This window comes from Xylona heveae (genome assembly GCF_001619985.1).
Source record: "Xylona heveae TC161 unplaced genomic scaffold L228scaffold_1, whole genome shotgun sequence".
Taxonomy (NCBI): domain Eukaryota; kingdom Fungi; phylum Ascomycota; class Xylonomycetes; order Xylonales; family Xylonaceae; genus Xylona; species Xylona heveae.
In genome coordinates, this window is record NW_017264193.1 from 1158445 (window position 1) to 1171963 (window position 13519).

Genomic DNA, 13519 nt, shown 5'->3' on the forward strand with positions numbered 1-13519 from the left:
ACACCGAAACCAGCGCCACTTGATCAAACAGTGAAACTACACAGTACTCCATACCATATACGCACGTCCTACGTACGTCCCTTTTCCTTTTTCTATGCTGCTATGCATGCCCGTATGATGTATCATCAGAAACCCAGGATTCAGACCCGAGATACGTATCTACGGCCCGGAGACTGGGTTCCCGGAGTCATTCCCGGAGTCATTCCCGGAAATGACTCCGGGACACTTTGATATTCTGGAATTTCTGGTACGGTAGTACAAAGTACCATTTCAACAAAAAGGGGGAGGGTTGTTGTCATTTTTGGCAAAAAGGACAAAAAGGGGCGGGTATAGGGAGGGTATAGGACAGTGTAAGGCACGAATGAGTACGTACGACCATAGACTGAGGAGAACTGGGCATCCCGTCCGCTCTGCCATACATAAGCCTCAGATCGGCGGACTAGTAGTTGGGTCGGTGACGACCAGCGAATCCCCGCTGTTGTACGTTTTTTGCGTCCCATTTAACTTGGTTTTATTATTATTATTGTTGTTGTTTTTGTTTGTTTATTTAGTTATTTATTTATTTATTTTTGGTTGAAAAATAGCCATCTATAATGGAGGTTTTTGTTTGAATTAAAAAGAAAAAAGAAAAAGGGGGGGGGGGGGGGGAAATCAAAAGAAAACAAAATATAATATAATGTAATATAATGTAATATAATGAAATAAAATAAAGAATAAAATATAATAAAACAAAGAATAAAAAGAAGGAGGAAAAGAAAAGAAAGCGCGATATTGCGGACAGAATACATCAACTTGATGACAGAACACAGGTGACAGTACCCTGATTCAAGTGTCAGGCGAGAAGCAGATCGAACAACGATAATCGGATTACATGCCGTGCAGTGTAACAACTACAATGTAAGAGTGAACAAGGTACAACTGAGGCAGCTGGTCTGTAACTCTATTTAGGGATCGGTTTCTTCTGAAGACTGATTTATTATCCTATGAAATGCATTTGCTATGACAAGGACAACGACAAGAACAACGACACCCAGGGAAGATAGTATCCAATGTATGCTGATGCGGTTTCCAATAAAATAGACCCTGGATCAAGAAGAAAGGAAGGGAAAAGGGAAAAGACATGAGGGAGATAGAGATAAAAATATGCCATGCATGTATGCATGTATGTTCTAGACAAGAGAGAAAGGAATAAAGGAAAAGGAGATCTTGAAAAAAAAAAAAAAAATAGAAATAAAATAAAAAGAAATAAAAACGAAAATAAAAATAAAAATAAAAATAAAAAGAGACAACAAGATTATAACTCCGTTTTACTGCGCGGCTGAAATATACTTTTCCCCGTATCCTTATTCGCCGATCCGGACTCGGGCATGAAACCCTCGAGCTCCATCCACTCTGCCACAAAAGCCGTGACAATCTTGGCCCAGTCCTCGACGGTATCCAGATCAAGATGTTCGCCGTCATCCTCTTTGAGATGCCAGACGAGAGGAAAAGGAATTGGGATCAAATGCAGGACATCTACGCCGCGCTGTAAAAAGGGGACATGGTCATCTGCGATTCGCTCGCCGTTGAAGTTGGTCTGTTTGTTGTGGTCCCCGTCGGGTAGGAAATGGGGTTCGGACCGGACGACTTCATGCCGGGCTTTGGAGTTGCGCGTGGAAAGGGAGCGTTTGGAAGGATGATTGGGTGATGATTTGAGCAGACGTAGCTCGCGCAGCCGACTCTCGGCCTCGCTCATGTGGACGTATGCCCAGTGCGTGATCTTGTAGTGGGATGGCACGGTGGGGTTTTTGGCGCCAAGGAGATCTAGAAGAACAAAGAGAGAGATGGAGCTCAGTTTGTTGTGGTATGTCGAGAGAGCGGGATGCATGGATGATTCCCATGTTGATGCGAGGGATCTGTTTTAGAGAATTGGGGAAATAGGTCAGCGGGTTGGAGTGGTAAAAAAAGAATAAAATAAAATAAAATAAAAAAAACAAGATAAGATAGAGGATAGGGAAAAGGAGATCAACGCACCTCGCGCCATAAAGCGAATCCGAAGCGGTCCAGGTCACAAATGCTTCTTCTCCGTCCAGGAACAATATCTGCACACCCTGGTCGGCTTCTAATCCCATTCCTGCAGTTCCGTCTGCTTCCATCGCAGCCCACTTCCGCGTCAGGGCGTCATCTATGCTGCGCGCCATGTGCATGAGCATGGCGCATGGCGCTGCGCTGTCCGTTGCCCCAATGAATCCGGCGGGCTCGCGCTTGCTATCGTAATGCGCGACGAGCGTGAGCCGGCCCACGTCGCCGGAGCTCGCCCATGGGGGATCCCGCGTGACAATTAAATTCACGAAAGGGATTTGCGCATTGCCGGTAGCAGGAGTCCTTGAGGTTGAGTTCTGGAACTCAAGATGCCAGTTTGGAAGCGATGTGCGGAAGAAGTCGACAAAGTGATTCAGTACGGCTGTCGAGCCTGGTGTCCCTGGAACTCTGGGTCGTAGTATTGGCGCGAGTAGCTTGCCTTTATGAATATCGAAATCTTGGCCGGCATTGGGTAGGTTGCGCAGAGTTTCGTCAGAGAGCTTGGTGTATGCCGATGTTGGAGAGAAAAGGGATAGCGCGGAAAGAAGAAGGAGAATCGGTAAGAAATGGAGAACACTCCGCGCGCGTAGCAAAGACATTCTCAGGCAGATTGAGAAACCGAAAGTCATGTCATGACTGAAAGTATGGTGTACAATATCTGCTTGGAAGCGCATCAATAACTTGTGCTGTTTGGAAGGATTCAGGATGGTCATAGGCCGTCGTCCTTCCCTCGCTTGTCATAAATGGGGGTATGATTACACACCTTCACATATAAGTTCTTATGTTAACCCTCTTCCTCATATAATAGGATCTCAGGTCGAAATGAGAGCCTGGTAGATGCTTCGACCAATACAATAGCAAGGGCGTGAGGCGGTTCCAGACAAGTTGTGGTTGATAAACTTATCTTATCTCATCTTGATCAGATTAGACTCAACCCCAGGTCCCGCTCAGCTTCCCCAACCTCCACAACCCGAAATAACATGAAGGCGTGACTGCTCGCATGACATCCAGTTTCTTTCAATATTATCATTTGTCAATCCAGATATTCTTCATAGCGACTTTTCATTACTGATTCATTGTATATTGTGCATGGCAACACTTCATTCATCGTAATATAGAAGCAACCTCTTTGATTTTGCTTGCATTCTCCCCCTCGTTAGACTGTTTTACTGAAACTTGTTGTTATCCTCATCACCCCATTGTCAAAGCATATATATATTTTTGAACAAAGTTCTGCAAATGTCTTTACATCTCATTTCAAGGCTAGTCTCACCATTGAGGCGTCCAGCTGTCTCTTATTTTTCAATACCACGCATTTCACTCCGCCGTCCTCAGGCACTGCCTAGAGTAAGGCGCTACATAGCTCCTGCAGCTCGACAAAGAGTTGGAGGCAAGTATTCAGCTGTATAATTTATGATCAAGTCTAATGTATATCTTAGGTTATCCCGAACGGCTGCTCATCTATCATTCCGGGACTGGAAAGTCTGTTTTTATAGGCTGCCTCAAAGTTACGACCATTTTTATCTTTGGGTTCTCAACTCTGATCATTGGACCAATGTGTTTTCAAGCACCAGATGTCCCAAATTTGGTTGCAGGCGCTAGTAAGTCTCTATTCCCCCTTTTTTATTTGCTCATGGAATGCTCTTTTTCAATCATGAGATTACCATTGTGATTGTGTTACGCGACATAAGATACAAGGTTGACTTGAAAAAAGTTATGGTTGGCGGCTCTATACCTATACTTTTTGTGACTTATACGACTGCTCCATTTGTTCACTACGTTCATCTTCAGCTGCCAATGTTTGCGCGTGCATCGAAAGATGTGCTGCAGCGGTATACTCAACACCTGCCTGCCGATGCCAAGCTCCACTTCACTACCATGCGCCTCATTGGCACGTCTCGCATCTCCACCATACGATTGTCCGAGCTGAAGTTTGCAAAAGGAAGAGCAGGTGTCGCAAACCTCAAGCGGATTCTATCGAAACGAGCACAAGAAACCCAGTCGCCATGGTGGATGGGCAAGCCTCTTACCGACTTTTATGTAAAGCAGAGCGAGGGAAACAGCAGACAGCTTGGCATTTGGGAGAATGTATTGCATCAGATCCGACGGGCGTCCTAGGCTGCAACATTTCTAGAGATATCATTCGCCAGGTGTTCTATAGCCTGTTATGATACAAAGGTTCATAATGTGTTCAGTTATTGCCAAGATATGCAGCTTTGGTTTTTTAATCTACCCCTGCTAGGCCATATAGGCGAATAAGAGATAAGACCACGTCGATTGTGAGGCTCGGTTTGACATTGATTAATTGAAGAAGCAAGATGTGGTGCATGAGGCTAGGTCCCCAGCACACAAGCTTTTCGGGAACATTTTTACAAGTGCAGTCCCTCCTCGCCAAATCGCGACTCTTTCGGGAGATATTTGGAGATAACCGTCTAGACATGCTTACTTTTAGACCACGACAATAATCTCTCGGTGGAAATCGTCAGTAAGGAATCCGCGTGAGGCTCCGTAAGGCTACCATATTATGACTAAGCAAAGGAGAGCAATGGTATGACATTATTGGCTGATTTGCATCTTTCAGCGTCTGAGCTTGAGCTTGGATCAAGACGAAGATCCACATGGGTCTCCCGTTCCTACCATAGCCTCGATTGATCTTTTCTTGATTGGATGCGACTCTCCTCTAGATCCACTACGAAACAGAGCATTCTTCTCCTCATTCCAGGGGCTCGTATTGACAGCCGTGCCGGAGGCTCTTTTTCATCGTCAAAGGATTAGGCAACCATTATGTACCTTGCGATTCTTCCAATCATGGCTTATAATAGCAACAATAGTACAATACCCCTGGTGCTTCACTAGTATACATGCTCAAATAGTGTTTTTTCTGAGGGTCTACAGCGAGTGTGCCAGACTGGACCATTATGGCTGTGGTTAAGCCCTTTAGCTGTCCACTGCGCCATTGAGATTGCGCGTTTCTTGTTGGTTGTATTTAAGCATTGGTCAATTCCTGTCGTTATGATCATTATCATCATCACACTAATTCGCAGTTTATAAAAATCGAATTAAATACAGTCATTTCATCTCTCTATTTTGTTCTTCAATTCTCTGAAATATATATATATATTCCGTGAATTCTTATTTCTTTTGGCGAATTGCCCTTTCCCCTGATAATTGCACGGTTTTCAAAGACAACTTCACTCAATATGGGGAGGTGTTCAAGTATGGTACCGTGAACTCTGCAGCATATTGACAATCTCATTAACATGGACCAAACGCAGCTTTCGGAACTGAGAATTTTCAGTTCAATTACTGCCCATCTCCTGCGGCAGCAATCATCTTCTCGCTTCTGTTCGGCCTTGCTACAATCGGACATCTTGTTCTGGCTATAAGATACCGGAAGAAGTTTTGCTGGATCATTATCATGGCCGGCGCATGGGAGACCATTGGTCTCATACTTCGAGTCCTTTCAACATATAACCCCACCATGCAAGCCTATTCATATCCCTCTCAAGTCCTTATTCTGTTAGCGCCTCTCTGGGTTAATGCCTACGATTATGTCCTATTGGGTCGAATGGTGTGGTATTTCCTAGATGACCACCGTGTTGCCAAGATAAAGGCGAGGAGATTGGCACTGATATTTGTCCTATGTGATATCTGGTATGTTTCCTGCGACTCGCCACTTTCGTTTTTTTTTTTTTCCAAAGAAACAATTATCTTTTCCTTTCATGATCTAGCTCGGATCATTTGCTAATGCTTCCATGTTTTCTTTTTCCAGTGCATTTATTATACAAGTGATAGGAGCACTCCAGACGCAGAGCAAGGACCGACAAACGATAGAAAATGGTCTCCATATCTATATGGGCGGTATCGGTATTCAACAGTTCTTCATCTGCTGCTTTGCCTGTCTCGGTGTTGTTTTTTGGCGTAAAGCAACTGCCGGCAGGGCTATTCCACGGCCAACGGATTGGAGAAAAATGTATTACGTCTTGAACGGGACTCTCGTCTTGATATCTGTAGGTTTTGGACTCTGCTTAGTACAGTGTATACTTTGTCTATGGCACAGCACGCTGACTTTGGCATGTTAGATACGTATCATCTACAGGCTTTGCGAGTTCTCCCGCGGCGGCAACACTAACATCACCACACATGAGGCGTACTATTATGTCCTAGACGCTCTACCAACGTTCCTTGCGCTGGTTCTGCTTTGGTTTGCGCACCCGGGTACGGTCCTCGTTGGCCCAGACAGCGAGTTCCCAGAAGACGAGAGATCCTGTTGGTGGTATTGCTGCTGCTGTGGCTGTTGTCGGCAAAGGAAGAGAAAAAATAGAGTGCCGAACAACGATGTGGAGATGGATGGGGAATTAATCAATAACGCAGCGAAATTCTCTGGATGAGGTTTGATGGTGCCACGTCAATGAAAAGCTCGCCCTACTCCCGTATCTGACAATTGTGGCTCGTTGTCAAGAAGACATATGCCATCTTCTCATCTCTCTAGATTATTTTCAATCTCTGCTGTTGCAGTGTTGCTCCATCCTGGAATCTGAATATACCCCCTTTCATGTACATCCTTTGTCCTGTCCGTTTCTTGTCAACAATGGAACCTAAATAGTTTAAATCTACTGCAAAAAATAGGACGACTTCTTCAATAGAATATATCAGAGACTGTATAGATTCTTGCAATCACCATGCTGAGTTAAGCGCTTTAACAGAACTACTGCGGACAAACAATATACATGTGACCCAAAACTCGGCCGTATTTTAGACTCCGTATCCTCTCACTATTCAAGGCTCATATTTTGACTTGCTTCCAAATAAGACACCACAATCCAAGTAAAGGCAGATATCAATACATTTCAAACGACAACATCACCCAGCAAATGACAGAAGAATATAGATTGTAGAATATCAAGTAATTTAGCACACCATTGCATTTCTTTTTGGTAAAGAAGGAGACAAAAAGACCATCATTTACCACTCAAGCTAGAAACCTTACCCACGTCTCGTGCATTCATTCACTTTCCAGAAATTCAAACACACTCAAGCGTCGCGTCCTCGACTTTCCTCACCTCTCCTCGAACTGTCAAGACCAGCCCCCCGCTTTCTCAAGAAGCTGTGGCCCGCAGCCATATTCAACCTAAATATCTTCCTGCGTCTTCCTCACTTTGTCCTTCTCTCTTCCACCACACTCATCACCTGGACCACTCCAGATCTTCAACACCACACCTCTTTGATTGGGAGCAAGCAATTCTGTTGTTTTCACCTGCTGGTTATTTATCCTGATTCGTCTCTATTTTTCAAGAAGCCTCCTGAGCATCACGCTCGTTTTACAATTCTGAACTCGGAGGAAAAGCAGTAAGTAAGTCGAAGCAAGTCTGTCTGTCCAGACGTCACGAGAGTGTCAAGAGTCTTAGACGGTCCCACATCTGTCTCCTCTACCTCCGTGTCCAACATCTTTTCCTTTCTTCTTCCTACCCTTCTTGAACTCCCTTCCTCGGCTCTCTTCCTTTCATCTCACTTCTCCCCCAAGCCCCGAGCCAGATTGACTCAGGTATAAAAGCCGGTCTCCCCCCTCCCCCTTCTCCTCCTCCCTCCTCAACTTGCATTCGACCTTTAGTCCTTCACATCATTTTCCACCCTTCGAGCACAGGCACAGCCATCTCGTCTCTATTTCTCATTTCTCTTCTCTCAAGTTCTGACAATCAAACATCAAAAACAGAATAAACAGCAAACATGTCTATGCCAGGACTTACCGCTCGTGACCAGGAGATTATCATCCTCGGTTTTCACTGCTTTGAAAGTCAGCCGAAGGCAAGTATCCTCTCCTCTTCTGCCACTTCTAGAGGCCCTCCCGAATTTTTCAAACCCCCCTCTTACCACCTCTTCCTTTCGGCTACTCCCACCCTTTTATGCTTCCGTCATTTAGCCATCTTACACGGAACCCTCTCAGCCACAAGTCCACAACATGGAACTCTCAAGTACTGATATGTGCCTCCTCCTCTAGATTGATTATGACAAACTCTCGAAGCTCGGCGGCTACCTTACCCGCCAGTCGGCTTCTGCTGCTTATTCCGCTGCGAAGCGAAAGCTCCTGGCTCAGAGCCCCAAGACTGCTGACGGAGAAGAGGGTGCCAGCACTGACGGTGCCGCTGATGGCAGCGCTGCTCCTCCTACTCCCCCCAAGACTACTCCGCGCAAGCGCAAGACCGCCGCAGAGAAGCGTGCCGAGGCCGCTGCTGCCGCTGCCAATGGAGAGGATGGCGGTGAGCCAGAGACTCCCACCAAGCCTGCTCCCAAGCGTGCTCGCAAGACTGCCGCCGCCAAGGCCAGTGGTGGAGGTGGAAGGGGCAAGAAAGCCGTGAAGAATGAAACGATTGAAGAGGACGAGGAGAACGAGTCTATTACCGTCGCTCCTCAGGTTGCCGCTGCTGAGCAAAAAAGCCCCGGCTCCCGCAAAATTAAGTCCAAGTCCAGCTCTCCTGCCCCGACCGCCGGTCCCGCCACTCCGCGCAAGCAGAAGTCCCCGAGTCCTCGCAAGCAGTCCGCTTCTCCGAGCCTCCGTCAGTCTGTCGCTACTGTCAAGGAGCACCTCGACAATATCAGCGAACGCTTTGAGGAAGCCGATGAGTACGACGAAGAGTAGTAGACAAGGAGGAACAGGTAAGAGATGAGGGACTCAGACGTGAAGTGCACAGACAGGATAAAGGAAGCTGACCATGTCGCCCCACAGGTACACAACGCTCGTCGAGTTAGCCTAAGCTGGCACATGGAATCGGAGTGGGGTTGGTGTGTTGTAATTCCGTGGTCATATTATGCGTACTCGTACCCTGTGTGTCTGGTTGGACGTTGTCGTTCTCTTTTTTTATTCTTCTCTCTCTGTCTCTTATCTTCATTGAAACGTTAGTTTCCAATTGCGGCGAGCAGGTATCGCGGCGGTACAACAGGATTGTAGCCAGTGTTTTCGGGGAAAAGCGAATACTATTAAGTTTCAATACGCGAATCTATTAAAAATAATGCTTTAAAGCTTTCGTATGATGCCCCGATTGAACAGCCAAATAAGCAAATGAAAATCCTGAAAGGAAACTTAAGTGAAATCAAAGCTCATTTTAAAACGCCCAATTCCATAAGCCAACACATAGGCCCCAAAGCTATCGTATGAAATGCAAAGTGTCTAGTCCAGATGCAAGCAAGGATATCCGGGCAAAAGAAAAGCAAAGTCTAGAGCGTCGCAATAGCTTTCAAGAGAACATCCAATGATCTTTCATCCACTTCTTCGCTCTTCTCTCGGAGCATCCAAGCAATGTCACTTTGGACACCAAGAGGGACATAGCAGCCGCTGCGAGCCTTTTCCAAGCTCTCCTTGAGTCTACTAGTGTGCTCCCATTCTTTGGCTGCCTTCTCTGCGGTATCAATGACTCTATTTGAAATGCCACACATTGCAGCACAATGCATACCAAACGAGCCCTCAGCCACACCGTCTTCCAATTTATAAAGGAACGTGACCCGTCTGTTTTCGTCGTCAACGTGGATCTGCATTCTCTTCGGCGCAATTTCTGGGTGACCAGCAAACTCAGTGGCAAGCGAATGGTAATGAGTCGCGAAGAAGCCAGTACATCCAATATGGGTAGCAATATGATGCAGCACTGCCTGAGCCACAGCAACGCCATCATAAGAGCTTGTACCTCTTCCAAGCTCGTCCAAGATGACCAGGGATCTTGGAGTGGCTTCAGATAGAATCTTCTTCGTCTCAGATAGCTCGACGAAGAAAGTGCTTTGCGCTGCGAAAATGTTGTCATTGGCTCCAAGCCGAGACATGATCCGATCTACGGGAGTCAATCGAGCTGAAATGCAAGGGACATAACAGCCGATCTGCGCCATAATCACGGCGATGCAGGTCTAGATTCATTAGTATCGTTAATTCGCCAGCTTGGTTCAAAGGACTACTCACCATTCTCAAAATTGTCGACTTTCCGGCGGCATTCGCACCAGTAAGGAGGTTTATATTAGCTGTCTCTCCACCCAGTCGAACGTCATTGGGAATAAAGTCGGTCACATTGGGCAACATGCAGGGATGTCTTAATTCCGTGAACTCAAGGACACTTCTGTCCTCGTCGACGAATTCCGGCCGACAAGAGGGCTCACCAAGTGCATAGGACGCTTTCGCCAGACTGATTAAACAGTCCAGCTGAGCAATGATCTTTACCGCCCCCAGCCAAACAGCGTAATCTTCATCGAATCGTTCAAAGAAGCGTCCAGCTACCTCCTTTCCGATTTGAGAATGAGTTTCTTGCGCCTCTTGAAGCTGACGAACAAGGCTGCGAAGTTCTGCGCTGTAATAGCGCTTGACCTTGGACGTGGCAGACATCTGATCCCAGTTCCTAGGAATGCCTTTGATGCTTGCCGGAACCTCCAGCTGGTATATTTCTTTACCAATGTCTCGGAAGACGATTGCATTTGATTTGAAGTCTCGGCGTGCCTGTTTGAGCAAGCTCTCCAGCATGCCTTGGATCTGTTCAATCCGGTCGTGACTTGTATCAAAGTCCTCCTCTACCCCTCTTTCGGGCACAAAAAGACCCTCTTCCTTGGCTTTGATCCGATTAAAGGCAGTTTTCCAATGGTTCAAAGCGCCAGCAAGATCTGGCATGGCGGCAAGGAGCTGCCCAATCACACCCTCCCCAGTCCCCACCGTATCAAACAAACTGCAAGTGTATTCAATCTGTTCGAATCCTTCAAGTGTTCTTACGAAGTCTTGTGCCTTGCATCTTCCGGCATGAATCCTGGATATCAGCCTTTCAAGGTCCGGGAGCTTTGTAAGCTGTGACGTAAAACGATCACGGATAGTGGTGTCGGCATTCAGAGCGTCGACAGCATCAAGACGAGCGTTAATCCTCTTGGCATCCGCTAGCGGGTGGCAGACCCACTGGCGGAACATTCGCTTTCCAAAAGGTGTAATGCAGCGATTAAGCATGGTGAAAAGTGTGCCTTCTTGTCCGCCATCGAAGGAGTTCGCGAAGATCTACGAATATTAGCACCATTGCACCTTCCGTATAGTCAGGGAGTAATGCATACTTCGAGATTTATCAAAGTTTGCCCATCAAGGACAAGACTGGTGGCCTTTCGAATAGGATCGTACCAGCTAATATTGCCCAAAGTAACCAGTTCTCGTTCAATTTTCAGCTGATATCGTCAGTTTGCGACATAGATAACCAAATTCATAGACCATTTGGCTTACTGTTCTGAGATACTGTATCAGTGCACCATAAGCTGACATTAGAAGCTCTTTGCCCTTCGCCTCTTTTAGAGCTTGGGGCCACACTTCTTCATCGTCACGATCTTCGGAGACAAAGTAACGAGCTGCGTTGATCTCGCGATAAGCGGTCTCTCCTGTCCAGAATTCTGTGATAGGTTTTAGATAGTTCCAGATCGTGGTGGGACCGGTATTGTTCTTCAGTATTCTCAAAACCTTCACTGAAACCGATGACTGCGGCTGTTAGTAAACCGGCTTCTTCATTCACCATGGGGGAACATACCTTCTCCAGTATAATCTCCTGTGGCCTAATCTGTGCAACGAAGGTCTCGAACTTTGTCATTTCGATGTCGTCAATGAATTCGGTCAAAAAGAATTGCCCCGTAGCCGTATCAACGAAAGATATTCCAAAAGCGGGAACATCGTCGACGGTGGATTCCTACTATAGTTAGATCGCAAGCAAGAAGCACAGCTTAAATTGGCACAAACCTTGATAGACACGCAGAAAGTAGACATGTCATCTTGGAGCATGCCACCGTCCACCAAGGTTCCCGCAGTGAGAACACACGCCAATTCTCTTCGAATCACTTTGTCTTCTTTAGCCTTCCCTGCTGGTTTCTTTATGTCTCTCTCTCTCATTTCTTTTCCAAGAGCAGACTCGGCTTGGTCAACGCGTGCAATTTTATATCCCTTAGCCACGAATTGGCTGGCCCAGTGATCAAGCGACATTTCTGGGACACCAACCATGCGCATATTGACTCTATCGGTCAGTTTCAGATCAAAGAGCTGATGGCCAACTGTTGCGTCGTTCTCATAGAGTTCGTAGAACTTGCCCTTCTTGAAGAACACAATGGTGTCCCAGAATTTCTGTTTGATTTCCCAATACTGCTTCTCAAAAGGCGAAAATTTCGCCCAGGCCAGAGGAGGAATATAGATAGTTCGAGGATCATAGTCTGGATGGGATGGAGGGTTTCTGTCTGCATCTGTGATATTTGCCAACCACGGATAACGCTGCTCCGGCTCGGTCGTATGCGCCTTCTCTTTATGTTTCTTGTTTGCAATCGCGTTCGGCCTTGTGCCTGCCGTATTTACCGGGCGCGGGTTTAATGGTTTAAGGTTTTCAGGATCATATGTCCATTGTTGTGCTGATGACGCGGATGGTTGATCAAAAGTTTCGTCATCATCTTCAGCTTCAACCGCCAGCGCAGGTGATACCCTGCTGGCCTTGGCAGTGGATGCTCTTTTCCGCTTTTTGGGACCCGTAATTTCCTCGTCCGAATCGTCTGGCACAATGAAATTCTCGATATCTGCAGAAAGTTAGGGTGTTTCCATGAGCCGGAAAATATGTAGAGAGGACATCTTTACCGTCCATGTCGGCCTCATCCACGGCAGCGTCCTGTACAAACTCGTCATCGGAGTCATCCAAGCTCAGCTTTCTCCTTTTCGAGCTTCTAGATCGTGTCGCGTTTGCCCGCGTGGGCTTGAACACCTCGTCTTCATCGCTATACTCGTCATCGGATTCGGCATAGTTAATTGATTTCCGAGACTGCACATGGTCAATGGACATGAACTCATTCGATAGAAGTCTTGAGAAGCATACCTTTCGTCCAGGGCTGCCGAGTGAAGCGCCAACTTTAACTCCATTCTGCACGGGTTTCCCATTGGTTTTCGCTTCTGATGGTGTCGTCGGTGATGGCAGACCAGTTTCCTCATCTTCCTGCTTCTCATCAAGAGTGCTCAGCCTCGGAGGGCTGGACATCTCAAGTGCATCGCTGCTAGGGGCTGGCGTGAGACTCTGGCTAGAATCGGAACTAGGCACCGGGATTTTTGTAAAATGCCCATTAGAACGCCGAGAGGAAGCAGGCTGTAGTGGAGAAGAGGGAAGCCCTGATTCGACAGCACTCGCTTTCACCGCAGGACTGGTGTCGCTCTTTTTCTGGAAGAATCCTAAAATAGATCGCTGGTTCTTCGCGGGCTGCGATGCAGAGCTAGATTTCCTGAGAGACGGTGGATTTGGGGTAGTAGGAGCATCGCCGGAGCTCTTTCCTCGGGCCATTGCGGGCCAGCCAATGTGAAATCAAAATGAATACGGGTTGTTCAATAGGCAGAAGAGCCAGCTCCTAGAGAATGAAAGGTATACGGAGAGTAATGGTTATGGGAACTGGAGCGAAGACGTCGGCGAACCGGGGAAGGTGGGACGCGGAAGACGCGAATTGG

The 13519-nt window shown here is 46.8% G+C and overlaps 5 protein-coding genes across 5 annotated transcripts; 3 read left to right on the plus strand and 2 right to left on the minus strand.

Moving 5' to 3' along the window:
• Positions 1-1294: 1294 nt before the first annotated feature.
• Positions 1295-2660, minus strand: L228DRAFT_264667 (putative glutaminyl cyclase; the record flags this gene model as incomplete). The annotated part of the gene is made up of 2 exons (XM_018334600.1): positions 1295-1895; positions 2014-2660. The coding sequence occupies 2 exons, from the start codon at positions 2658-2660 to the stop codon at positions 1295-1297; spliced, it is 1248 nt and encodes a 415-aa protein (XP_018191802.1).
• Positions 2661-3017: 357 nt separating this feature from the next.
• L228DRAFT_242688 (hypothetical protein) lies at positions 3018-4602 on the plus strand. The gene is made up of 3 exons (XM_018331511.1): positions 3018-3451; positions 3501-3662; positions 3776-4602. The coding sequence occupies exons 1-3, from the start codon at positions 3301-3303 to the stop codon at positions 4177-4179; spliced, it is 717 nt and encodes a 238-aa protein (XP_018191803.1). The 5' UTR covers positions 3018-3300; the 3' UTR covers positions 4180-4602.
• A 490-nt stretch (positions 4603-5092) lies between these two features.
• On the plus strand, positions 5093-6776 carry L228DRAFT_257721 (hypothetical protein). The gene is made up of 4 exons (XM_018334014.1): positions 5093-5277; positions 5337-5715; positions 5834-6071; positions 6144-6776. The coding sequence occupies exons 1-4, from the start codon at positions 5262-5264 to the stop codon at positions 6450-6452; spliced, it is 942 nt and encodes a 313-aa protein (XP_018191804.1). The 5' UTR covers positions 5093-5261; the 3' UTR covers positions 6453-6776.
• Positions 6777-7471: 695 nt separating this feature from the next.
• On the plus strand, positions 7472-8235 carry L228DRAFT_242690 (hypothetical protein). Its single transcript, XM_018331512.1, has one exon. It carries the CDS (start codon positions 7789-7791, stop codon positions 8038-8040), a length of 252 nt encoding a protein of 83 aa, XP_018191805.1. The 5' UTR covers positions 7472-7788; the 3' UTR covers positions 8041-8235.
• A 740-nt stretch (positions 8236-8975) lies between these two features.
• On the minus strand, positions 8976-13506 carry L228DRAFT_226017 (putative DNA mismatch repair protein Msh6). The gene is made up of 8 exons (XM_018330401.1): positions 12903-13506; positions 12668-12848; positions 11792-12609; positions 11586-11741; positions 11288-11536; positions 11125-11232; positions 10004-11071; positions 8976-9951 (listed from the first exon to the last, which is right to left on the minus strand). Exons 1-8 carry the CDS (start codon positions 13356-13358, stop codon positions 9274-9276), a joined length of 3714 nt encoding a protein of 1237 aa, XP_018191806.1. The 5' UTR covers positions 13359-13506; the 3' UTR covers positions 8976-9273.
• Between the last annotated feature and the right edge of the window lie 13 nt (positions 13507-13519).

What these genes read in the sequence shown, in the direction of transcription:
- L228DRAFT_242688 (XM_018331511.1), top strand. Translation starts at nt 3,301, where the DNA reads ATGTCTTTACATCTCATTTCAAGGCTAGTCTCACCATTGAGGCGTCCA. An exon ending in AGCTCGACAAAGAGTTGGAG is followed by an intron (nt 3,452 to 3,500) that starts GCAAGTATTCAG and finishes TGTATATCTTAG; the next exon opens with GTTATCCCGAACGGCTGCTC. An exon ending in AAATTTGGTTGCAGGCGCTA is followed by an intron (nt 3,663 to 3,775) that starts GTAAGTCTCTAT and finishes ACTTGAAAAAAG; the next exon opens with TTATGGTTGGCGGCTCTATA.
- L228DRAFT_257721 (XM_018334014.1), top strand. An exon ending in TTTGTCCTATGTGATATCTG is followed by an intron (nt 5,716 to 5,833) that starts GTATGTTTCCTG and finishes TTCTTTTTCCAG; the next exon opens with TGCATTTATTATACAAGTGA. An exon ending in GGACTCTCGTCTTGATATCT is followed by an intron (nt 6,072 to 6,143) that starts GTAGGTTTTGGA and finishes TTGGCATGTTAG; the next exon opens with ATACGTATCATCTACAGGCT.
- L228DRAFT_242690 (XM_018331512.1), top strand. Translation starts at nt 7,789, where the DNA reads ATGTCTATGCCAGGACTTACCGCTCGTGACCAGGAGATTATCATCCTC.
- L228DRAFT_226017 (XM_018330401.1), bottom strand. Translation starts at nt 13,358, where the DNA reads ATGGCCCGAGGAAAGAGCTCCGGCGATGCTCCTACTACCCCAAATCCA. An exon ending in TCGGCAGCCCTGGACGAAAG is followed by an intron (nt 12,849 to 12,902) that starts GTATGCTTCTCA and finishes GACCATGTGCAG; the next exon opens with TCTCGGAAATCAATTAACTA. An exon ending in GGATGAGGCCGACATGGACG is followed by an intron (nt 12,610 to 12,667) that starts GTAAAGATGTCC and finishes AACTTTCTGCAG; the next exon opens with ATATCGAGAATTTCATTGTG.